Below are 24,889 nucleotides of genomic sequence, written 5' to 3' on the forward strand. Positions count from 1 at the left end.
CCATATAGGTGCTGGAAATTGAACTGAGGTCCTCTGGAAGAGAAGCCAGTGTTCTTAACCACTGGGCCACCTCTCCAGCCACCCTAACCTGGGCTTAGAAGTTCCAAAGCTGTACACCGTTCCCAGTTCACTCTGCCTCCAGCTTGCAGTTTCAGATGTGAGCCTTCAGTTTCTGCTCCAGCTGTCACGTCTGCCGCCCACTGCTTCCACGCCACCACCAACCACTGTAAGTGTGAGCCCATTAAATAGTTCCTTCTATAAATTGCACAGTGGTGGAAAAGTAACTGATACAGAGTCTAAGTCCTTCCTTCATCTGCTCTCAAGATGTCAGCTCTCTCTAAACTGGACAACATGATCATATTTGGGTTTCGGAGGGCCAAGAAAGAATCCTTCAAATACAGCTTGTTTAAACTGAGACACACGTGAACTACAGAAATCCAGTGCACAACCAGATGCATTCTTATCCACATATAAATGTAACAGCTTCCAGGAACTATCTCCCCTCTCACTGATACTGCAGCATTGCAGGTTCTTGAACCTTTAATGAAAACAAAGCATCCAATCCAGAGCCTTGGGCCTATATTCTTTCATTCGGTACTGTTGAGACTAGTCTGTGTTGCGAATAGCCATCTGTTTCATTTTACTACTGTGTAATGCTCTATATATTCACACACGTGCGTTACCCTTTCTTCTGATGGGGTACGCCTAGCCTATTTCCAGTTTCTAGGAATTATGAATTCATAGTTTCAGCGGGAATCTGTACTTTTCTTTCTCTTGGGTAGGAACCAGGAGTGAAATGATGGCAGGTGCGTGGCTAGCATTGGTAGGAGCTGTCATAGACTGTGGGCATGGCTGTGCCCAGGCCCCCTATCTAGATGGCTTCAGATTATTTTGGTGTACCAGCCTCATCTTCTCAAGTCCAGCACAACAGATGACCTGGACTATGGCACAGGGCAGACTTTACTGCCTACTGTGAGACAAGCACACTAACTTTAAAGCTTTACTTACCTGAAGAGATAAATCATCCTTTCCATTCAGGGTTGGCATCCATTGTACCAGGAAACTGTGCAGACTGTAGAGATGGCTTAGAGGTTAAAAGCACTGACTGTCACTCCAAAGACCCAGGTTCAGTTCCCAGTACCCACTAGGAACTCACAAACATCTGTAACTCCAGTTCCAGGGATCCCTTACCCTCTCTGGCCTGTGGGTACCAGGCACACACATGATGTACATACATACAGGCAGAATCCCCACAGACATAAAAGTTTAATAAACAAAAGGAAACAATGTACCCATCATTTATGATTGATATCCTGCTAGCATATCACTGGTGTTGGTGCTGAATGTTCTTCCTCTGCCCCTCCCACATCTGATATCCCCCCCCATATACAGTCACCAAATAAACATTATGAGGCTCCTTATCCCCATAGGGTTCCTTAACGACTCTGACACCTGGTAATTACTTCCCTCCTACTTTATATCTTGTGGCTGCTTTTGTCTATCCTACTGCAGTTGGTAGAGAAAGGACAGTGGAAGTGAGTCAGAACCTCCTAACAAATCACAGAAAGTAAAGGTGGCTTCCCACAAAGAAACCTGGGCTAGAGAGAAGGCAGCTGGCGGTAACCAAAGGAGGGCCCACAGTATATTGTTTAAGTTCTGTTATAGAAGACACCCAACACATACTGTTAGTTAAGACTCACTGCCCTGTGGCCAGCAATAAATTCATCACAACCTGGTATGGAGCCACAGATGGGGTATCCTTCCATAGAATTCACCTTCATTCCACACAGCCTGCCTGCCAAGCTCTAACCAAGTTCCAAGAAAGGCCCATTCTAAGGAAGTACGCACTGGGCAGGAAGAAGTACATATTCCAGGGGGATCTCACTAAACAGGCACAAACAGATGGGATAAAGGGACATCTCCTCAATAAACCTAAGCACCTTCCCTTTTATAGGAGCACAGCTATAACTTCTTGCACCAATCCCTAGTTAGAGATGTGAGCAAACAAACATACACAGAGGCTTTGAACTGAGGAGAAAAGCAAAGGAGCATGGGAAGGGTCACTTCTTTTATTATCCCAAAATGCAAAGTATTGAAGGCACTTGCAATAACATGGAGAGAGGGAGGAAAGCAGGAAGCAGAATCCCACCTAGTCGTTACCCAGCCTGGAGAAGAAGAAAAGCTATAGGCCAGGTCTGACATCAGCCGAGTGTCCACTACAGAAGGTAAATTCCATTCTACAGAAAATTAGGAAATTAAGAGCACGGGGGGGGGGGGGGGGAAGGGACGAGGACCAGCAGTCACGAGTCAGTGGTTCTTTAAGGAACACATTTGGCAGTGAGGACACCTTTCAGGGCCCCTGCTGGAAGAGGTCTCGGTACATCTCGATGAGACGGGCGGCCTCACGCTGGCCAGAGAGCAGAGCACCGTGGGTGGTGGAGTAGTACTTGCGGTGTGTGGCCTCCCCGGAGAACAGCACCTGCATGGGCTAAGTGGGAGGAAGGGGAGTGAGGGTGGAGAGCAGCTGAGGCAGGGGCCCGTCAGCCCCTGGACCCCTACTCCTACAGGGCAGACATGAGTGAAGAGGACGAAGTACTGCTGTTTCCATGGGGTGAAGGGTCACCCCCCCACCCATCCACCTTCCCTTCCCTTCCCCAAACACCCATGCCTCAGTTCCTTCTGTCCCAAGGCTGTTAGAAGTCCTGACTCTACAGTCCCAAAGGATCCATTCACCTCTTAATAATAATCTAACCCTCCTCAGCCTTTATTTTCTTATCAGCCAAAGAGATTTATTCCACCTGCTTCTGAGGCCAGCTGCAAAGATTAAGTGAAGCTATGCCTGTAAGCACTTAGAATCTGGAAGAATGTAAACAAAGTTAGGTGGTAATTTAACAAACCTTTATGGAGCCCCTACTAGGGTCCAGGGATTGTTCTGGGCACTTGGATGATAAAAGGTGACCAGGCTGCTGCTTTGTGGAGCTTCCATGCTGGTGGGGAAGCCAGACACGAAACCCAGTTACTAAACAGTGGCGTATGTGATGATGGGTGTTTGGGTGAGGTGCCAAAAGCCCAGAAAAGAGGTTCAATGTCTGGGAAATCCCACAGGCTTCCTAGAGAACAGGACCTTTGCACTGCTTCTTATAGGATGCTGGATAAGTCAACAGGCAAAAGGAATTCAGCCAGAGGGGAATGTCACACACTGAAGACAGTGAAAGTCTGGTCTAGCCAACACTCAGTCTCAAGAAAGCAGGGGTCCTGGTGAATCCAAGGTTGGTTCAGTTTCTTGCATAGCAAACTCATGTGTGGACTTTCTCCAAGAATGCAGTGTTGAATGCACTGAGTCTAGACTAAGCACATGCATCCCTAACCAGCTGTCGGGTAAGCTGCACCTACCAAGAAAGGGGCTAGGAAAGAGGGTGGGCTGGGGGCTCAGCACAGGCTGCCACTCCCACACTCACTTCTCTCCTCCCTTATTATTCAAGCCTTAGTTCTTTGTGTTTGTTTGTTTTGAGACAGAGTCTCAAAATATGTAGCCTGCCTGGCCTGGAACTCAGAGATCCACCTGTCTCTAACGATTGAGTGCTGGGATTAAAACTGTGAACCACCTCTCCCATCTTAAGTCCTAGTTCTAAACTGGTTCCAAAGTTATTCAAAGTAATAAAAATGACATGGCTCAGCCTCTCTGTCCCCAGTGTGTAATCACGTGACTGAATTCTAGTCGATGAGCTCCAGTGTACTGCTGTCTCAGCTCCAAGGAATCCCCTCTCTGGTCCACGTAGTTTTTCCCTGCTATTAGCTGAAGACATAAGCACCACTGTTCTTACACCTCTTGGACCACAGGTGACTACGGAACATGGAGGCCAGGAGCTAATGAGATGTGCACCCCACCCCACCACCATCCTCCAGATGTTTGTCGGTTGTTTCTGCTACACTTTGCTTCTGTCACAGCCAGGGGCACTCCTTTGTAGGAAGATGCCCGCTCTAAGCACAGCTAGACAGACACCTTCATTGACAGAAATCTCCTTCATCAATAATTCCAAAGAATTACTTTAAATATAATTGTTACGCCTTAACATTTAATGTATGTTCACAGTTAGTGAATAAAATTTACTATGAGAGCATTTTTCTGTCCATTTTTAACAGTGTGTGTGTGTGTGTGTGTGTGTGTGTGCACACGCGCCATCATGTTCATACAGAAATCAGGACAGCTAGCAGGAATCAATAATTCTCTTCTCCTATCTTTTGCATGGGTCCTAGGTCAGTCATCAGAGTTGGCAGTGACCCCTTCTTACCCACCAAGCCATCTTGGTGGCCTCATTTATTTTCTTCTTAGAGTACAATTGGCTTAATTTGGGACAGGGCAGTATTCTCAAGTTTTTCTTTGCTTTAAGACAGTGTCTATGTATCTCAGACTCACCTTAAACTATGTGGCCAAGGATAATGCTGAACTTCTAATCCTCTCCCCTCTACCTTTCCAATGCTAGAATTGTAAGTGTACACTACTATGCAGGTGCTGGGCATCGTGCCCAGGGCTTCAGACATGTCAGGCAAGTACTTTACCAGCTAAGATACAACCCCAATCCCTCAAATTTATTCTCTAAAAACACATCAAGGAAATAACCGTATTGCTGTCCCAACAGACTGTACTGCACAACCCGAGGTGGAACCATTAGGCACATGTGGCTTTTGAACTTGAAATGTAAGTAGAGCAACCAAGGAACCAAAATTTTAATTTATTAATTTTAACTCTGTTTAATTCATTCAATCTAGCTGTGGCTGAAAGCTTACTGTTCAGCACAGCAAGCAATGATTCATGCTTTAGAGATTGAAGAAAATATTAATTTTCTACGTGATTCTATGTTTTTCTTCCAGATGTTAAGTGTTGTCTTGTTTTCCCCTTCGCTATGGGAGTCCACCCCCACCGTTTCTCACCATGGTACCCTTCGTGAAGACTACCCCAGCCTCCTCCCCGACACATGCAGAACGCCCCCTCCAAGGCCTTTCCTCAGCATTCACAGCCCACTCACCGCTGTCTTGGAGCTCTCTGTGTAGGGAAGGGGCTTGGCCAGCTTCTCCACATCTGCCCCACTTGAGCCCACCTGTGTGTATGAATAGGAACCCCGGAAGTATGGGTTGCTGCCCCAGGCTGAGCGCAGGATTCGCCTAGGTTTTGGTATATTGGGGTTCCCTGTTGGGGAGTCAGAAGAACCAAGAAAAGGGAGCATAAGAAATGGCTATATAGGGAAGGCACCCCAAAACTCCAGGACAACCAAGTCGCCAGGAGGTAAGCATAAAAGACTGGGAGGAATGAGGAGGGCTGGACTCAAGCTGTATTTCCATCCATCACTTCCTAGTGATCCCCAGAAAACAAGCATTATACACCTCGAGGCCTTGATTTTCCTACTGAGCCTCGATGGTAAGTTAGCACTCCTGGGGCCCTGGAGTTGATTCCAGGCAGTAGTCAGAACAATTTCAGATAATATGTTTCCCTTTCTGTTATGGGCCCTCCTGCAGCTGTGGGCAAAAGGAGTCAAAGATGCTGTTGCGTATGACAGCATATGCTTGTAGTCCCACCACTCAGAAGGCTGAATGAGGCAGGAGCAGCTTGAGTTCAAAGCAAGTAGGTACAATCCAGTGAGTTCCAGGCCAGCCTGGGCTACACACAAAACCCTATCTTAAAAAAAAAAAAAAAATCGGAGTAAAACAATTCTACCTTTGAATAAGCCACTAAGTAACAAGAATGAGCCACTATGGTGATGGTGACACTTGAGCCCTTTTTACCATGAAGCCCTTAGTGGAAACAGCAATCCTTTTGAGTCATTCAAACTACAAAATGAGTGTGCCAGCAACTGAGGAGGCAGAGGCTAAACATGCAATGGCTCTCCCAGTAGGCACAGATACCTCAGTACCACAATCTAGAAAGTGTAAACCTGCTACAGACATGGGAGTTGAGAACGTAGCGAAGCCTCAGTAAGCAGCATGAACACAAGGCCTCAAGTCCCAGTGAGCCATATGAACACATGGTCGCAAGCCCTAGTGAGTCACATGGATATGGGGCCCCAAATCTCAGCGAACTGCGTGGACACAGGGCCCCATGCCTCAGTGGGCTGCACAGACACGGGGCCCCAAGTCTCAGTGAGCTGCCTGGACATGGGGCCCCAAGCCTCAGTGAACTGTGGACACAGGGCCCCAAGCCTCCGTGAGCCACATGGCCACGGACCCCAAGCCTCAGTGAACCGCATGGACACAGGGCCCCAAGCCTCCGTGAGGCGCACGGACACGGACCCCAAGCCTCGGTGAACCGCATGGACATGGGGCCCCAAGCCTCCGTGAGGCGCATAGACACGGGGCCCACCTGTGAACTGTCGAAGCATCTCTGTGCAGATCTCAGCTACAGCCTCGTCATCGCACCTCTCCATGACGAGCGCCTCCTCCCCACAGATCCAGCCACTCAGCACGTGGCCATAGCGCTCTGGCGGGTAAAGGACATCAAAGCCACAGATCTTGCGGTACCAGAGCTCAGGTGGATAGGTGAGGGTACAGCTCTCTGCCTCATCCTCCCACACAAACTGCAGGCTGTTGCACTCGGGGCCCCAAAAGGGCTCCTCGAATTCAAGGAAGATCTTGTCAGTGGTACCGATGCCCAGGCGGTGGATGGCGGCCACCTTCTCCATGGGCAGGCATGGCCTAAAGAAACTGGTGTATTGCCTCTTGAGCACTCCTAGTGAAACGGTCACAATCACGTGGTCCGCTGGGATCACCTCACAATCCTCGCACTCCACGACTACAGGCCACTGCTCATCCTCGTCCCACCTCCCCTGCTGCGGATTCTCTCCACTCTGGCCACCCTCCCCAGTGTCGTGATTGTGGTCACCCTCACCACGGGGTTCAATCTCAGGACCCCGGGGGCGAGCCGAGGCCTGGTCCCAGTGGATGCAACGGACCGGTTTCCCCAGCTGGATGACATGTGGGGGAATGCCCTCGGCCAGCAGCTCCACAACTCGCATGAAGCCCGAGGGGATGATGTGATGGGCACCAGGGATCTCCGTCCATTCTCCAAAGGCGCTCAGGGACACCTCGTCTATGCTGTGAGAACTGCTCTCACAGCTCTCCACCTGAGGGAAGACCCAGAGAAACACCAGGTGAGGCCGAGCTCAAGGAACAAGAGCTCTGAGCAGCACAGCACTTTGGACCCAGACTCCCCCAGATTTCATCTTTTTCACTCTGACATCTATATTTCACAGCAAAGATACCTTCAGGTACTGCTGGATCATGGCGAGCTTCAGGCGCTTGGTGGCCTCTGTGTCGTCAGGGTCATCCCTGATGCGATTCCGCACCTTCTCCCGGGTGAACACCCCGACACTGTTCTGACTCTCAGCATTGACTGGTTTACCATGCCGGAAGAACTCCTGGGTCAAGTTATAGACCTGAAAAAGAGACCCAGAGACTGGGCATTCTAATCACCCTTTACAGAGGGCCCAACTGGAAAGCCACCTGTCCCCTGGTGTCCCTGGTGCAGCTGTGGCTCTGCATGAAGTTGAGCAGGGTACCTGCCCTAGTCAGCCAGCTCCTCACCTCCAAGCCTGTAAGAGAGGGGTGACAGACCTAAAGGTTTCTTTGGGAGCCCTTCCTGGAACCAACTGCAAACATCTAGGACTTACAGAATCCACTTCTGTGAGTTCTGCACATGCCTGCAAGCCCCCTCCCATTCCCCTGGAGAATTTGATCTGCACACATTCACCTTTTCCAAGAACCGGATGCAGAAAGCGCATCCCCTATAGGCATCCTCTTTGCACTATTCAGATCCATAAAGAGCCCCTTCATTTGGTCTGAAGTACATGGAAGGAAGAGAGAAGAGAGCAACACACAAAAAAAGCATCTCTGGGAGGTCCTAGCGGGTCAAGAAACAGAAACCACTTGGCAGGCACAAAATACCAACCCACTCCTTATCCACAGTGATCATCAGTCCCTTGAAACAGGGTCCTTCTGCCTGCTCTGCTAGCCCCTCCCATAACCCGCCCACCCTACCCCCAAACACTGAACAAGTCTACTCCCTAGACAGGCCTAACATTCACTCAACATGCATCTGTGGGCTCCACACCCATGATGTATTAAGCAAGAGGAAATCCTGAGCCTTGCCCATACTCAAGTTGATGAGACATTCTAAGAAGATTTCTACATGATACACTGTAACAGGAAAGAAACAAGGCATGGTGAGTTCAACCAAGACAACCCTGTCTCATTATGTTATAGCAACACTGGCAAAGCCAGGGAGAAGAAACTGTACAAAGATGGAGGGCGAGGCAGTCAAGAAACTTGAAATGGGTTGGTTTGAGGAAGAGGCAACAAGCAGAATGCTGTAAGAAATGAATGGCCTTGGGAAGGTACATAGGTGCCAGGGCAAGAAGGCTAGCTACCATGCCAAGTCCCTGAAGCCCTGTGAGAATGGAGGACAGTGTGAGCCCCTCCCACTGCTGTCACTTCTGGGACTATGGCAGAGAGCTTCTCAGCTGATCGGCTGTTGCTGATCACTTGTGGCCAGGCTGATAAGTGGTTATTACCCTCCTTAAAGGGAGGATCTATTTGGTCAGCACCCATCCATGGGAAAGATGTCTGCTCTGCACTGCAGCCCCAGGAAAAGGTGTGGGGCCAGAGTGAAGGGTGCTTGCAGTGGCACACTCCATCCTCACTGTTCCACAGGACAGAAGCCTCCACATGAGACCAGCCCATGAAGTAAAGATGCCTCTGCAGCATAAATTATAGAGAAGGATACAAGTGAAACGGTTAGCTTGTCCTGCCTACAATCACAAGATGCTGGGTGGTCAGCAGTAGCTGGAGCCTCAGCAAATTCCTCCTGCAAGATCACAGCCAAGAACTCAAGCTGGGGACTCTCCTTCTCCTCCCTGGTTTTCCCCTAAAAGATAAGCAACATAGTAACCAGTATTCAGCTCACATCATTGAAGATCATAAGTTCCTACAGGGGAGTAACAAATGTAGCCATCAACAACCTGGACAATCATGTGGGTATAGTCTCCTCCCCAACATGACAGGAGGGTGTGGGGCATGGGCCTATGTCTACTACACCAATTCTTAGATACTTTTCATTGGGATTACAATCCTTGTAACACTGAGAAGTAGACACAGCCATGTACATTTTACAGATGAGAAAATTGGGGGTCCAACAGGCCCTACAGCTTAAGTGTTCAACAGTCTCTATCTAAGGCTGGGGATACAGTTCAGCAGGAAAGCACTTACCTAGCACTGAAAAGACCCTGGGCTCAATCAGCACTGAGGAAAAACAAACCAACCAGGGCAGGGGAAATGGCTCAGCAAGTAAAGTACTTCCTGCTCAAGCATGAGGACCTGAGTTCAGATCCCCAGCACACATCTGCAAACCTAGCCCTGGGTGGCTAGGGTCAGGCAGATCCAGAGGGTTCACCTATAAGCTGTTCCAGCTGAAACCCTGAACTTCAAATTCACTAAGAGACTTTGTCTCAAAATGTAAGGTGGAACAACATTGACCTCTTGACCTAGGCACGTACATGTGTGCGTGTGTGCGTATGTACACACATACACACACACACACACACACACACACACACTAAAATGTACCCATATGAATGGCCCTTCAGAGCAATCTTTTTTTGAAACATTTACTATAAAGCTAACTTTAGGCATGGTTTCACCTGGCTTTCAGGAGTGAAACTGACCAACAGGAAGTAGCACAAGTTACAGCCACTGAGGGTCACTCTCAGGAAGTATCCACATAGTCAGGCATGGTGGTACATATATCCCAGTACTTGGGAGGTGAAAAAAAAAATCAGGACTTCAAGGCCAGCCTTGGCTACAAAGCAAATTTAAGGCCAGTATGAGGTATATGAGACCTATTTAAAAAAATAACAAAACAAATAAAAACATAAGTATTCGTGCTTAAAGCACTTACTGTAGCCAGGAGTCAGCGTGTGGTCCAGTAAAGTCTACTTTGAAGAACGTAGGTTATCACCTGATCATTAGTAAGTCCTACTCTTTGTATAAAGAACGTGGAACTGCACTCACATAACTTGTCGATCCATACACAAAACAGAGTGTGCACATCCTCTGTGGACCAGGGAGCGCCACAAAGCAGGAGACTGGCAACTGCACAGTGAGTGCTTAGCGGTCCACTTACTGACCTGGAGTGGGGTCGTTACAACAATAAGACCTGTTGCTCTTTACCCATTTCTTCAGCGCCATTTACAGCGCTACTGAGAGATACTAAGAACACTGATGATTTTTTAAAGCTGGATGCTTCAGTGATGCACAGAATTGCTACTTCTGTCTAAAATCGACTGCAATACTAACCAGTGTAATAAAAGTAATAAGTTCTCTGAAGCTGGACTTTCACCATAGTAACCACTAGATACCTGTAGCTATTCCAAATTGAATATTCCTGCATAGTTTCACTAGCTACATTTCAACTACTCAAAAACCATGAGCAGCTAGAACCTACAATACTGAAGAGAGCAGGTCTGCCAATAGATAATTATTAACTAAACAACTAAATGAATTAACTAATATATAATAATTAACAAATTAACTAAAATAATCACCAGGGAATTGAAATCAATGCACAAAAATCAGTTCTAATGCTATAAACTAGAAACAAGTAGAAAATGCTTTCTAAAAATATTGAGTATCTTAAAAAAACAAAACAAAACACCATAGTGACAACAATTACCACAACCCACTTAGCAGAGTCTAGCAAATTGCATTCGAGGCCTTTTTGAGGAAATCTATCAGTGTCTTGCCTAGCTCAGCACGTTCACGGTATCCCCACACTGTCCTGATGGTCCCCTTACCTCGTTGTATAAATCGCTGAATTCCTCAACCACGTCCTTGGGGATGCGGCGGCCACGGTTGGTAAGGTAGCAAGCCACACCATTCTTGGAGTAGAGGCTGATGCGGCCCACACTGCGTTCCCCATCTGTGGTCTCTTCCAAAAGGCCATTGGCTTCTGCTAGTTGATAGATAGGGTTCCCGTGGGATCCATGGATCCAGGTGGCTCCCAGCTCAAAGGTGGCGTGTCCTGGTGGCAACAACAGACCCTTAGAGGGGTAGAGGTTTCTTTAGAGAAGGACAGGACTGCCTCCCTTCCTTCTCTAAGAGGACTCCACCCACATATACCCAACAGGGCAGGAAGGGGTTTGACAGCTCTCTCTGAGGAACACCTGACAGCAGATGAGATGACCACCAGTGAGAAGCACTGGCCAGAGTGACTCTTGTGCCCCAGCATCTCCTCATGACATCAGTTAGAAGCGTCTCCTTTCCTAGTCTTAACTTTTTCTAAGATAATACTACAATACATGCCAGACCCTGGCTCTATCCCACTCAAGAGGAATACTGAGGATATCCCCACCATTATTCTAGCACCTTAACAGCCCAGGGCTCTAGGGTCCAAGTCTTTCTCCCAAATACAAGATGCCCCCTTCCAACACTTCTAGGACAGAAGAGGGGACAATTCCAATGTAGAGCATCTTCCCAGGATGGAAGAATACAATCCCAATCTCCTGGGAGATCCTTTCACACCCTAGGGTCGACCCTGAGACTCTATCAAGGAGAGCTAAGGAGCAGTCCTAGACCCAGGAGGTAAGGGCCCTCGGAATCCATCAGACCGCCTCATCCCCAGCCAAAACAGTAATAGCAACAGATCTGAGGTCAGCGCCTCTGTCCTGGACCTCAGTTTCTTCTTCAGATGCCACAAAGCTATGAGGCAGCTTTCCCTGCCTAGCTTCTAGAGGGCCAAATAGTGCAGAGAGCAGAGGAACAATTTGTAGTGTTTGTTTTTGCAGGCCAGACTCAAGATGGTAAACTTCCTGTCAAACTCACAATAATTTCTCCTATCTTATGTACACGTCCCTTGACAAAAATAACTGTGTCATGCCTCCCACTGAGAGGCAGGGTCTACACCCTGACTTGCTCTGACTAGCTGAATGTGGTAGTGAAAGTTACATTTGAAGCTTCAGAGCCTAGGGCTCGAAGAGCCTATTAGTCTTTCTACTGTTGATAAAAACTACCATGACCACAAACAACGAGGGAAGGAAAGGGTTTTTTTCAGCTTACACTTCTATCTCACAGTCCATCACTGAAGGAAGTTAGGGCAAGAACCCAAACAGGGCATAAACCTGGAGACAGAAGCTGATACAGAAGACATGGAAGGGTGCTGCTTACTGGCTTGCTCCCCCATGCTTGCTCCACCTGCTTTCTTATAGCACCCAGGACCACCTGCACGGGGTGATATCACCACAGTGAGCTGAGCCCCTCCCGTTAATCATCAATGAAGATGCACCACAGGCCAATTTGGTGGGGGGTAGTTTCTAAATTCATGTTCCCTCTTCCAAAATGATTCCAGCTTGTGTCAAGAAGACAGAAAACTAGCCAGCACTCTACAAGTAACAACTATGGAAAGAAACCTTGCTAGGAACATGAGCCCAGACCAAAGCCTACACTTCCTACAGACAAAAGAGTAAGAGATCCATCTTAGAAATCCTAACCAACTTGAGTGACATTTCCAAGTGACCCTGAAGAAATCAAGGCAAAGCCAGCAAAAGACCCACCTACCTGAGTCCTGCCCACACTTTCATCCCACAGATTCTGAGTAAATAGACGATGTAAGCTCTTATACCTCGGGTTGCTTGTTCTGTAGCAACAGCTGTCTGACACAGTTTAAAGACAGTAGTAGTATTGCCCCTCGTCCCAAGAAGTAGGCATGTCCTCCTTATTTGCATGCTTTCCCTTTCTTGGAATGTTTCTAATTAAACCACCAGTTACTAAAAATAGCCCTGTATCCCGAATGTGCCTACAACAAGAGAAAACACAGCCTCATGCGTCTATTAGAAAAGAACAATTGCCTGGTGTCTCTGAAAGAGGCAGGCATGCAAGGCTCCCTTGTGTAGGAAAAGTAGGCAGACTGAAGGCCATCAAAAACAGAAAGCCCAGGACCTTGCCCACAGGAGCTGCCTGCTGGCCAGAGAGGTTACCTCTAGAGCCTCAGGCTCGGAAGTCCCCAGAGTGTCTGTTCTACATTGACCTCCGAACAGGAGCAGAGGGAGAACAGTAATATTATTATTGTTATTACTACTATTATTCATTTGTTTCTAGCCAATGCTGCACATGTATGTACCAGCCACTCTTTCCTCCCCAGAAACCCTCCCTCACATTCATGACTACCCATCTTGCTTTGTTGACCCACTGAGGTTAACCAGGGCTCTCTGGTGTGACCACAGGTTCAGAGTTATCTGTGGGAGCCTGGTGGGCTCAGCAATAGGAATGACTGAACACAGTAGTCTCCCTCTTTCCCAGAGTCTATTAATAGCTAATAGTTGAGAGGGAAAACAGCCATTTGAGAAGGAACTGAACCCTCACCCTGGCACAGTAGGGAGCTCCAAGCCACAGAGACTGGGCAGGGCTAAAGCAAGGAGATGCTTTTCCTGACTCTAGATGTTCCTCAACTGTGAGACGAGGTGAAGAGCAAGGCCAGGGCAAGGTTTGCCAGGAATTGAGAGGATCAGAATAAGGCCATCACCAAGAATGCTTCTCCCACTCACCTCCATACCTGTATTCCCAAGGGCACCAGGCACCACCTTATGCCTACTCACCTATCAAGTGTTGTCCTCAGAGCTGGCTCTGGACCTCTGCTCTCACTACTGACAGGGGCATGGCCACCATGCCATGCTGCGGCATGCCCATCGACATCCTGGGTTCTGAGGCCTATCTGTCTGCATACAACACAGGTGCCCTGCACAGCGCGATCTCCCTATCTCTTCACATTTATTATTCCACACAGCCTAGTCTCTCTCTCTTCTCTGCCTGGCAAGCTTCCCTCCCATCTGGTCTTCTGCCACCCTGTGCCTTCCCTACATGGTCTCAGTTGTCAGCTGCCTCAGGGACTGGGCCACCAATCTCCCTATCTTCTGTTTCTATGTCAAACTCTGAAAAGCTCCTCAAGCCCAAAGAATCATAAATGGGACTTGCTCTTCCCTGAGGCTGCCAGCCAGACAATCAACAGTGAGCAAAGTGACCTGGGGCTCCTTGGCTGCACCAGCCTTATGAGAACTTTGGACACCACCTACATTCTTAACGCCAAGAGTCACCCAAGTTTGTGCCTGAAAAGGAGAAACAAAACCTCAGATGCACCTTCCAGGAATGGCTCTAGGGGAAGAAGACTCTTGCCATGATCAATAGCTCTATAAGAAGAAAGAGTGTGTCCTTGATGCCCACTTATTCCCTGCCTGGCCACCTGTGTAAGCAAGTAAGTACACAGGCTGTACACAAAAACACAAAATCCTCTAGAGGGGCAACTGTGGTGGTTCACACCTGCTATTTCAGTATTTGGGAGGCAAAGAACTGGAGTTCCAAGGCCCATCTGCCCTGAAGACTGACTGACCCATCTCAAAACAAAAGACAAAGCTGGGAGATGGCTCAGCTACCAAGTACTTGCCACAAAAGCGTAAGGACCTCAGTTGGGTCCCCCAAAATCCATGTAAAAACCTCATACCTATAATCAGTAGAAACAGGAGGACCCTTAGGGCTTACTGGCCAGCCAACCTAGCAGAAAATTTTAGTTTCAGGCTCACTGAGAAACAGAGACCCTGTCTCAAAAAATAAGTTAGAAAGCAATTGAGGAAGACAATCAATGTTGACCTGTAGCCTCTAAACACACAGATACACACTCACAAACGGCACACATACACATTCACTTATGCAGAGCACACTGACACAGACACTCACTCACATATCACATACACTCATACACGCTCACACACACTCACACAGACACTCTCTCTCTCTCTCTCACACACACACACACACACACATGCACACGCACACACACGAGGGTCAAGTCACTCACATACCCTAGAGCATGTTTTTTCACTGGGTCATCTTCATACTCCCACCCCACTCAACCTACTCCTGCCCAGAACACCCCACACAGCCTGTGTCTGTGGGAACCCTGATCTCCAGCTACATTTCAGGAACTATCCCTACGCTCTAGAACCCAGGCCACGTCTTCCCACCCCCGGGGCAAGTCTCTTCTCTGGCTTCAACATGGACAGATCTTCTGTATAGACAACCCTAAGACACACATCACCCACAGGGAAGCCTAAAATCTCCCTTCCGCTCTAATAACCCTAGTTCCTGTTGCCTGGTCCTCAGTCATGATATACTAACTCATACTAAAAACTAATGACTAATCAGAACTTACACAATGTTCCCTTCCCTCCTGTGACATTAGGAATGAGTACCCACAGTTCTTAGTATGTCCTCCCCAACAAACATTGTCAGCCCCAACTCTAACACCAAGCCAGCATTCTCCAAAATGGGATGTCAGTGCAAGGGGCTAAGGAAACTTCTGGAAAACACCCACACAGGTACATGATCAAACACTCATCCCAAGGAAAGATTAAATTAGTAAGAATTGAGGCAGAACCAGAGGAACAAAAGGTGGCCTAGAGAGGTAGCTGGGCCTGAGTGATACTTACCAAGTCTCACGCTCTGCACACGGCCCCCAATATGGCTGGAAGCCTCAAGCACAGTAACATCCGTGAAGCCCTGCTCCAGAAGTGCTCTAGCTGCAGCCAGACCAGCCAAGCCAGCGCCGATCACCACCACACGAGGCTGTCCCCTTCTCCGTAGGCCACGACTGAGAGGGTCATCCGCACTGTCGCCACTGGATTCACAACTTTGCATACCGTCCGTACTCGCCTTCTAGGAGCCTGTGACAAGAGAGGGGAGTGGTGAGGGTCAGCTCACCTGACCCAAGGGAGTCACTGCCAGCTGCCCCACTCCTTAAAGACCTGATCAAGAAGAGACACCCTCCAAAATGCAGAAGGGGAGACAGGAGAAGGCAGAGATATGAGAACCAGGGAAACAGCATGTGTTTTAGGTCCTACCAACAGGTAAGAGGTAGAATCTATCAATCTACCCTCAAATCTCTTAGGCTTTGCCTGGTCCCTGCCCACAAGTCTAAAGTAGGGACAAGAGGTGACCTGAGAAGAGATGACCAAACAAGCCAAAGTCAGAAGACCTACCCTGATGTCTTGTTCAACCCTGCATGGCTGTTCTCTGTGCCAACCCGAGGCTGCTCACACAGACATCAGGATACTCACACATACCAGAGATACTTGCATAGACTCCAGAATGTTCACATCAGCCCAGGACACTTGTACACACAGCACTGGGCTCTGTCCCGGGCTCTCACCTGGCACTTCCCTAGTACTCTCTGCCCCCCTCTGTCTTTCTTCTCTCTGCCTTTTGGTTGGCCTTCTGATCAGTGAGGTGGTAATGTGGTGAGAAGGACAGCGTCTTCACCTCCCCATTCCTCCAGAGAGTGCTAGTGTCCAACAAGCCTTGCTATTCTGGGTAGGTCCTTTCCCCAGGCCCCCAGTCACCACAAAACAGCAATGAACCCAGGAAACACTGGACTGTGATGACCCGTGGCACCAGAGACCAGACATCAAATTGACAGTTATACTCTGCCAACTTGCTTTTAGACGCCAGACTTGGGCAGCTGCTAACGCAGGGCAAGAAGGTGGCCCAGGGCTGGAATACATTGCTCTTCTAGTCCCAGAATGGCCAGCATGCTTTGAAACTCAGCTTCTAATCCTATCCCTTTCATTCCCTGATTCAAGCAACGTAAAAGTCCAGTTGTCTTGGCTAAGGTTTGAGTCACAGATGCTGCAGAATTTAATAGCACCAAGATCGAACGAGGAAATGAAGATGGATAAATGCTGCTAGACCACAAACCAAGAAGCAAATAAAAGCCTGTCACCTGCAGCCATGAAGCAAGCACGGCCTTTCCCAGACACAGCAATCCACTTTTAAGAATCGACTGGAGATGCGGGGCACATGCCGCCAAATAGACAAGTCAAGGACATTTATAGCTTTATCACACTAACCAAATCTGCAAACAACCCAAAAGCCCACCAGTGAACAGATGCATGAGCCATGGAGAATTCTTGTCTCATGCAAAACTCAGCAACTACAGAAATGAGCTGCTGTAGTCCAACAGCACAGGTGCACCTACAAACCTGTGACGGATCCAGAAGCTAGATACCTAGCAGCACATACTGTATGGTTCCATTGACATGAAGTTCAGGGAAAGGCAAACATCTGTTGAGGACAGAGATTAAGGGAAAGGGGAGGTAAATGAGAACAGGAGGAGCTTCCTGCAGTGGAGGGAGCAGATCTACCTTCATCTGAATGGAGGTTACACAGCATGTCAAGACATATCCACTTCCATCTGAGGTTTCCATTTTTCCCGGGACAGTGTCCTCTAACACTTGCAGGTTTAGCAAAGTAGGTGTTTTTTTTTTTCCTAAATATGCTCAGGCTAAGAGGCTGCTTCTCCCCCAACTTATTCCATGTGATGCATAAGCCGAGACAGAAGTGCTTCCTCCCTTAGCCCACCTCCTAGTCCACTCCCAGACTCAACTGGCCAAGTCAGGGTAGAACATGCTTCCTAGACTACAGGCAGATGGCGCTAGAGACCCAGAATCCCTCCCTCCCGGGGAATCCAGGCTTGCCAGAGAGGCCACTAATAGGTGGGCGCCAGCCTTTCCTGCCTCCTCCTCCTCCTCCTCCGCTACCCTCTTCCCCTTCTTTTAGGCCCCCACCCTCCAGGGAACATGCCAAACAGGGCTGTCTGGAGTCTCTCCCTCCCTTCCCCTCTGCCTAGGTTCCTGTGGACTAAATTTAGAGGTGAGGATGTGGCGGATTGCACGCGCTGGCAGGGTCAGTGGCGATGCCACCGGAAGTCTGCCAGCCACCGCCACCGCCGCCGCCGCTGTGACAAACTAGTAAACACACAGAGTGCTGTGGAGGGCCTGCGTCAGCTGTAATGATGCCAGAGTGCCATGCACCAGGTAAGATCTGACACCGCTGCGTGTTCCAGCCCATACTCTAGAAGAGTGGGGATCCCCCTTTACAGCACCCCGGCTCCAGGGACACTCCAACAGCCTCGGGTTTTTGTTTGTTTGTTTGTTTGTTTGTTTTCAATAAAGGGGTGGGAAGGCAGCGGTGTTTGTAAAGCTTACTAGTGGAGCCAGGTTTTGAAATGCTACTATGTAAAGCAGGTGTAACAGGGATTGAACTGAAGTCCCCACACTGACTGTAGCCACATAGACCTGCAATTCCAGTACTGGGAAGGCTAAGGCAGGAAGATCATGAGGTTCAAGCTAACCTGGGCTATATGGAAAGATATTATCTAAAAAACACTAAAAGAAAAACCAAACCTGGGGGAGGATTAGGTCCTGCTTATCACAGGATCCCTAATGTTCCCTTCTAAAAGCCATTAAAGTCCACCTGACCTCTCCTCCCCAAGCATGTTTCTCACTATACCGCTGTAAGTCAAATAAGGTTGTCACAGACTGACTGTCAGCATTTAAGGACCTAACACAGGAACAGGTACTGTATGTACATTCTGACAGGATTCTGAAATGGACCATAGACCACCTTAGAGATGACTACAGAAAGAACCGTCCATTCCCAACACCAAACCTCAGAGACCTTGAGCATGGGTACCAGATGCAAACAACACAGGACCTTCGGGTCCCTGAACCACTGGCCTTCCCAGCTAACTCCACAGTACTGGCCTTCCATGAGTCAGTCCCAAACCAGCTCCATCCACCCTTGTTGCACACAAGAAGCCAGAGGCACCACATACAGAGAGCCACAGAAGGCAGAGGAACATCTACTATGGCCCTCTTACCACCCTGGGTCCATACATCCTGAGGCCCAACTGACAAATAAGAGAAGATTTATCAAGAAAGCCTGCTGTGTCCAGCTCAGCCAACCTTGGCTGTTGGTTTTTATCACTTTCCCCACTAGGGTATTTTGTTTTGTTTTGGTTTGGGGGGGGGCTTTTTTTGAGTAGGGGAAGAGAGGGTGGAAAGTAGAGAGAGGGGGGATAGAAGGAGAGAGAGAGAGAGAGAGAGAGAGAGAGAGAGAGAGAGAGAGAGAGAGAGAGAGAGAGAGAGAGAGAGAGAGAGAGGGAGAGAGGGAAACTGTCTTATTGAGTAAGAATTTAAATGGTCCTTGGTGCATGCCTGTCCCCTTTTCGCCTTGATCTGTATGCACAGGAGAAACAGAACGCCCTGTACTAGCCCACAGATAAAGGAATGAAGAAAAAGTGCTGGCTCAGCCAGGCAGTGAAGGAGGAGGAGGGGAGCTGAGGGAGAACAGAACAATAGACACTTGCCTTCTTGCTCTGGCCTCCATGGTAAATTGGGGCAGTAAGGGGGGTGTCTAGGGCTTCCTGCCCAGCATCCATGTCCCCAAGCAGGCCAAGCCCCAAAGCTTCAATAAATCAGTCAGAGCAAGAGTACCTGTCTTCAAAATACCCCACTGCCTCCTGATAGCAGGCTCCCAGTCACAGGCCACAATTCCTCAGTGTCAGACCCTCCCCAACACCTGATCCTGTTAAGCCCCTCCCAGAGATGCCAGAACTCAGCTGAGGTAGCACACATCTTCCTGCTCTCACTCCATCCAAGCCCCAGGGTCAAAGTTGTGGGTGTCCTTAAGAGAAGATCCCCTTTACCCACTGGGCCAACCCACGTCATTCCAACAGCCCAAACAATGTTGCCTCTACCTTCAATGTCCTCAGGGACGACCCTCCAGCTCCCCCTCTCAATCTCACCTGAACACAGTCTCATTCACCACCCTCTAGAGCAGTGGTTCTCAACCTTTTTAACGCTGTGACCTTCAATACAGTTCCTCATGTTGTAGTGACCACCCCCCACCATAAAATTATTTCACTGCCACTCCCTAACTGCAATTTTGTTACTGTTATGAATCATAATGTAAGTATTTGTGTTTTCTGATGGTCTTAGGTGACCCCTATGAGAGGGTCATTCGACCCCAAAGGGGTTGCAACCCACGGATTGTGAAGCACTGCTCTACCTATGCTCTAAGAGAACTGTGGCTAGACCTCATTAACATGACCAGAAAGCAACCCAGCAATGCATTGAGCATCTACTCTACAAACACAGGAAAGCCCTTTATTCTCTGGCTTTGCTGACATCTGTTCTCACAAGATTCTCCCCACCACACACAACATAAATCCCTAGCTCCAACAAAGCCTTGGGCTTCCCCAGACCACCTGATGGCCCAAGGCAAGCATTCATTTATCTTGCCATACATCAAAGAAGCTATCTCTGGGTTCTGACCACACAGTCCTCACTGGGACTTAAGAGCTGTGCCATCATTTGCAGCTGCGGACTGTAGGCCCCACATACTGGCTCTTAAATACAACTACCTAGTGGTTCCCAGAACACGTGTGTCTCACTGGGACTCTATGACTGTCTCGTGTCTCGGGACTGAGGCTGCAGCTTCCCAGTCACTGAGCAAGGCTGGATTCCAGGCTGGACTGGTAATTCTCCAGTGAGCATGGCCACAGCCTGTGAGACACTATCATGCAGCTCAGCAGCCCAGACAGTATAGACACCCCTTCCTCATCAACTGGGACCACCTTTGCCTCTCCAGCTCATCCACAGGTCACTATGTCCCCAACTGTGATTACTGCTGCAAATATGCCATGGTCAACTGCCTCCACCTTTCAAAAGACACAAAACACTCTACCTATCCTGGACCCTCTGAACACAAGTTTTTTGGTTGTTTTTTTTTTTTTTTTTTTTTTTTTTTTTTTCTGTTTGTGTGTATTCCCTCCGGTGCCTGAGATGATGTTCTTCTTAGGTCACCCAGTCTGGATTTTCTCACTGCTGCCTGCAGAAGCAGAAGAATATGACTCCAAGGTCCCCAGCCCCTTCCCCCCTCCTCACTTCATCTCCTTTAGAGTCTAGGATCACACCAGCTGAAACCCTCCGAACTAGGTCACTCCTTCTAACCAGCATCCCTCATCTCCCTGAAGTCCTATGCTTACTTGGGAGAGACCTACGCAGGACACAGTGCCCTCAGCTGCAGTAGACAGAGTATCTGCACCATCCTCAACCACCCCTGTGGACTTCATGAGTCTCTCCAATAGGTAGGACTAACAGCCAGCTTCATCTCCCTTAGGGATGCTCTTTCCAAGCTTCTAGCAGGAGGAAAAAGAGAGGAAGGAAGCTGGGGCTGATCCAGGGGACCATCTCTGGGATGCCTGGCAGGTCTGCAGAAGATTTGGAATCTTGAGACCCCCTAGACAATGAAATTATTCTTCTAAGGTAAAAAAAAGAAAGAAAGAAGGGAGAAAAAAACACTCCCAGAAATCCCACACCAGCTGCCTTGCTGTGCTGGCAAACAAAGGGGCTCTGTGTCTGTGCAGGGCTCCTCCCACCCTCCAGTCTGGGGCAGACCGCCCCAGCCTCCTAGCCAGACCCTTCCCAACCTTCTCTCCCAGGCCACAGTGAGCACAAGGCATAGCACCACCAAACCAGAAGGGCTAGGCCAATGGACAGGAATAGCGATGTAAACACAGTGGCCAGAACAGGGCAGCCCAGCTCAGTATCCTACTTGCTGGCTAAGGAATCCCTAGCCAGGGCCTGCCTTTCTCTAAGCCTCATTTGGCCAACACTTCTGAACTCACCCCAAGAATATCAAATATGCTCGCACCTCCTGGGTTACATCTCTCAGCCCCACCTGACACCAAGTCAGTCTTCAAGTTTCTCTACCTGCATATGGGGCAAGTCTACCTGCTTGTGGACTTCTGGGAGAATTAAATAAGACAGCACAGGAGAGAAATGTGGCCACTAAGAACTATCTCACAAAGAGAGCGTGAGGAAGGAAGGTCCCCAGAGGACCATCCCAGAAGTTGAAGTCACTCTCCAAGATCCCAAAGCTCCACTGTATGTAAAATAACTCAAAGCTTTGAGCTCAGAGTCCAACATCAGCCTTGGCCCCAATGCAAACAGGATCCTGACCTTGGGGTCAATCAAATACCGACAACTTGACTCCCAGCCCAATCCTGACTAGGTCAGAGCCCCTCAACCCTGACTCTGCCTGACCATTCTACCCAGAATCCATGGCCATTAGGCAACTCCAAGTTCACAACAGGGAAACAGGTACCTCATTTCACAGACCAGCAGCGGCCCTAATGACAGCCCTGATGACGACTAAAACCCTAACTTCCTTCTGGTCCCTGGCTTCTCTCCAAGCACTGAGCCTTTGGTGTGCACATCTTCCCCTGAAATGTAGTTCTGAAAAGGACAACTTTAAAAAGCTTCTTGTAAACCTGTTTCAGAAGAAGAGGGGAGCCAGGTACCTGTGGCAGCTTTGACTGGAGTGGAGGAGACAGAGTGTATACACACCTCCCTCGTGGAAGTAGTAGGCAGGAGTGGGAGGTGCACTGGGGGTGATGATCACCCTGGGCCAGACTCAATTTCCTGCTATGCTGCAAAGTAGAACAGACATAAGGTACTTTTATAGCTCCCTGGAAGGGCAGGTCCAGTAGGAAGCCCAGCTGGGTGATCACCAAGAAAAGATAGCTCTCACTCACTTACAATCACAAACAGCCCCCTCCACCAGAGTTGTCACGAATGTTCTGAGATGTGATCACCAACTTTTCAATACCAGCAATTTGAATATCCACCACTTACTGGATGGGTGAAAGATTAGCTGACTTTTGGGTTTTGTTAACTTGACACAAGCTAGAGTCCTCTGTAAAAGACCTCACCTGAGAGAATGCCTTCATCAAACTTCCTGTGGGCAAGTCTGTAAGGCATTTTCCTGATTAATGATGTAGAAGGGTCAAGTCCATTGTGGGTGGTGCCATACCATGTGCAGGTGGTCTTGGGTTCTATAAGAAAACAGGCTGAGCAAGCCTGAGGAGTAAGTCGGTAAGCAGTGTCCCTCATTGTCAGTTCCTGCCTTGGCTTCCTTCTGTGACTGTGACTCAGGACATGTGAGCCAATAAACCCTTTCTTCCCCAAGTTAGTTTTGGTCAATGTTTTATCGAAGCAATAGAAACCTAAAATAGGTGACCTTATAAGTACAATGGGTTGAGTGATGGTGCATGCAGAGGCCTAGAGCCGAACACATAGCGAGCAACAGTTCTTTATTCTTCCGCAGGCCTCCACCTGTACATAGTGAGGGGACGACTGAACCAGGTGAAAAGATGTGGGTGGAGCTTGAAGGAAGCCACCCACAGACCCTCCCCTCCCATTAACTAATTACAAAGCATGAACATGGAGCTTGATGGAGCTACCCACTTCACAAAGTGCTGTCTTATGGTAGGGGAGGAACAAAGACATCAGGAGAGAAGGGTCAGCCTGTATCCTACCTGTTGCAGGTGCTGAGTGCTGGCTTCCAAGATGCCCTTTGTGGTACTCATGTCCTAGTAAAGTCCTCTCCTTTTGAGGTGACCCTTGTAGCTAAGAGGATATTGCAGGAATAATGGGATGTGATACCTAAAACTGGGTTATGAAAGACACAGTGGCCGTGCCATCTTGACAAGGAGAAGTGACCCGGCAGGGAAGCAGATCCTCCAGCCCCAGAGACTTCAGATGCCTGCAGCCTCCCAGGAGATCCTGAGTCAGAACCACAAAGCTCAACTGGATCCTCATTCCTGACTCATAGAAGAGCTACAGGTGATGATTTCGCTGTTTTAAAACTACTAGCTTTGAGGCAATTTGTTGCTGAGATAGATAATGAATAACCGTGAATCTCCTATCGAGGAAGCCTTAAGAGGGAGATCCCCAGGCAACACATCCATCCCCACCGTTCTGAAAACCAGAACTAGAAAGTAGGCCTAATAGTTTACAAGTCCCACTAACAGGAACATTAGTCCCCAGGAGATGTCTTCAAACACCTATACTCATACTAGCTCATTTAAGTCAGACTCCATGGAATAGGAGCACAAACATGGGTTTTATTTTAGGGTCATCTGTGAAGCTAATTCCAAGCCAAGGTTCCAAAGCAGGCTTCAAATGCAGAGATGCCAGGAGATTGATGGTGTATCAGAGGAAGAGGGTGACAGAGCTGAGGCCGGGTCATGGTCAAGGTCCCCTTTGATGTCATTGTCTAGCTCCCAAAGTCCTCGGTAGCCCAGGTCTGGAATACACCTCAAGCCATGAGTGTCCTTACATAACACCACACTCATCCATGTCTTCTTCACCCTCTTCTACAGCCTCTTCCCCTGCAGGAATGGCCCCAAGACATAGGGCTGGAGTCTAACCAAACAAGCCTGGAAAGCCCTTTCTCATCCCTAAAGTACAAACAGCCATAACAATTGGTCTGGTCTGGCTCCTATGCTCCCTGTCAGAAGTACTCAGTGAGATTTACATTTGCATGTAAGATTCAGCCTTGTCTTGTATTGCATTTGACCCTGTGGAGGACAGAACATCAAATTATCAAGACAGAACTGAGGCTCATAGCTGTTAACTCAAAGGTACACAACAGGCAGCTAAGATCCAGACTGGGGAACCTAATACAGTCAAGGAAGGAGTCAGTTCCGTTCCTAGATGGAGATACTGCTAATGAGAATAACTCATGAGACCAAGGCTGCTGACTGTCCTCCCTACCAAAGGTCTCCTGGCTGAGCCCTGAGGCCCTGGGTCCCAGATGCATTCACCTGACCTTCTTTCCATGCCTAAAGAGTTGGGAATAGGCATGTCAGCAGGAGTGGGGGGGACGCATCCCACTTTCTCCTCAGTCTTTAGCCGTACCCATGACTCTCATGGAGACAAGAGATACAGACAAGCCCTATGCTATTCCTAGGGAGAAACTACCCCCCAACCCCCAACCCTTCACTGGATAATAGGATACCCAGTAAATAGCATTCCCATCCCTTCTCTCCAAAGGAAAGCAGTCATACAGTCACTCAAACAGTGTACAGGCATCAGTCTCCACAGGCTGTATTCCAGAGGATGTGGAGTCTGGGTGGACATAGGACATATGGGTGGGATGTGGTGAGTTACTTGTT

The 24,889-nt window shown here is 48.7% G+C and overlaps 1 protein-coding gene across 5 annotated transcripts in view; it reads right to left on the bottom strand.

Annotated features, from left to right (window-relative positions):
- Nucleotides 1-2,029: 2,029 nt before the first annotated feature.
- The window catches only part of Smox (spermine oxidase), a 34,600-nt gene continuing 11,740 nt past the window's right edge, over nt 2,030-24,889 (bottom strand). For 3 of the 5 annotated variants that reach the window (XM_028756010.1, XM_028756012.1, XM_028756002.1), the window contains exons 2-8: nt 15,519-15,752; nt 10,839-11,065; nt 7,254-7,427; nt 6,356-7,115; nt 5,028-5,188; nt 2,898-2,987; nt 2,271-2,488 (exon numbers count right to left, since the gene is read on the bottom strand). In XM_028756010.1, the coding sequence (XP_028611843.1) occupies nt 2,351-2,488; nt 2,898-2,987; nt 5,028-5,188; nt 6,356-7,115; nt 7,254-7,427; nt 10,839-11,065; nt 15,519-15,726 (1,758 nt within the window). In that variant the 5' untranslated portion in view covers nt 15,727-15,752 and the 3' untranslated portion in view covers nt 2,271-2,350. Of the gene's footprint in view, nt 2,489-2,897; nt 2,988-5,027; nt 5,189-6,355; nt 7,116-7,253; nt 7,428-10,838; nt 11,066-15,518; nt 15,753-24,889 lie in introns of all 5 variants that reach the window. The other 2 variants (XM_028755993.1, XM_028756018.1) reach the window with 2 other exon arrangements.

This window comes from Grammomys surdaster, unplaced genomic scaffold, assembly GCF_004785775.1.
Source record: "Grammomys surdaster isolate TR1022 unplaced genomic scaffold, NIH_TR_1.0 129, whole genome shotgun sequence".
Taxonomy (NCBI): domain Eukaryota; kingdom Metazoa; phylum Chordata; class Mammalia; order Rodentia; family Muridae; genus Grammomys; species Grammomys surdaster.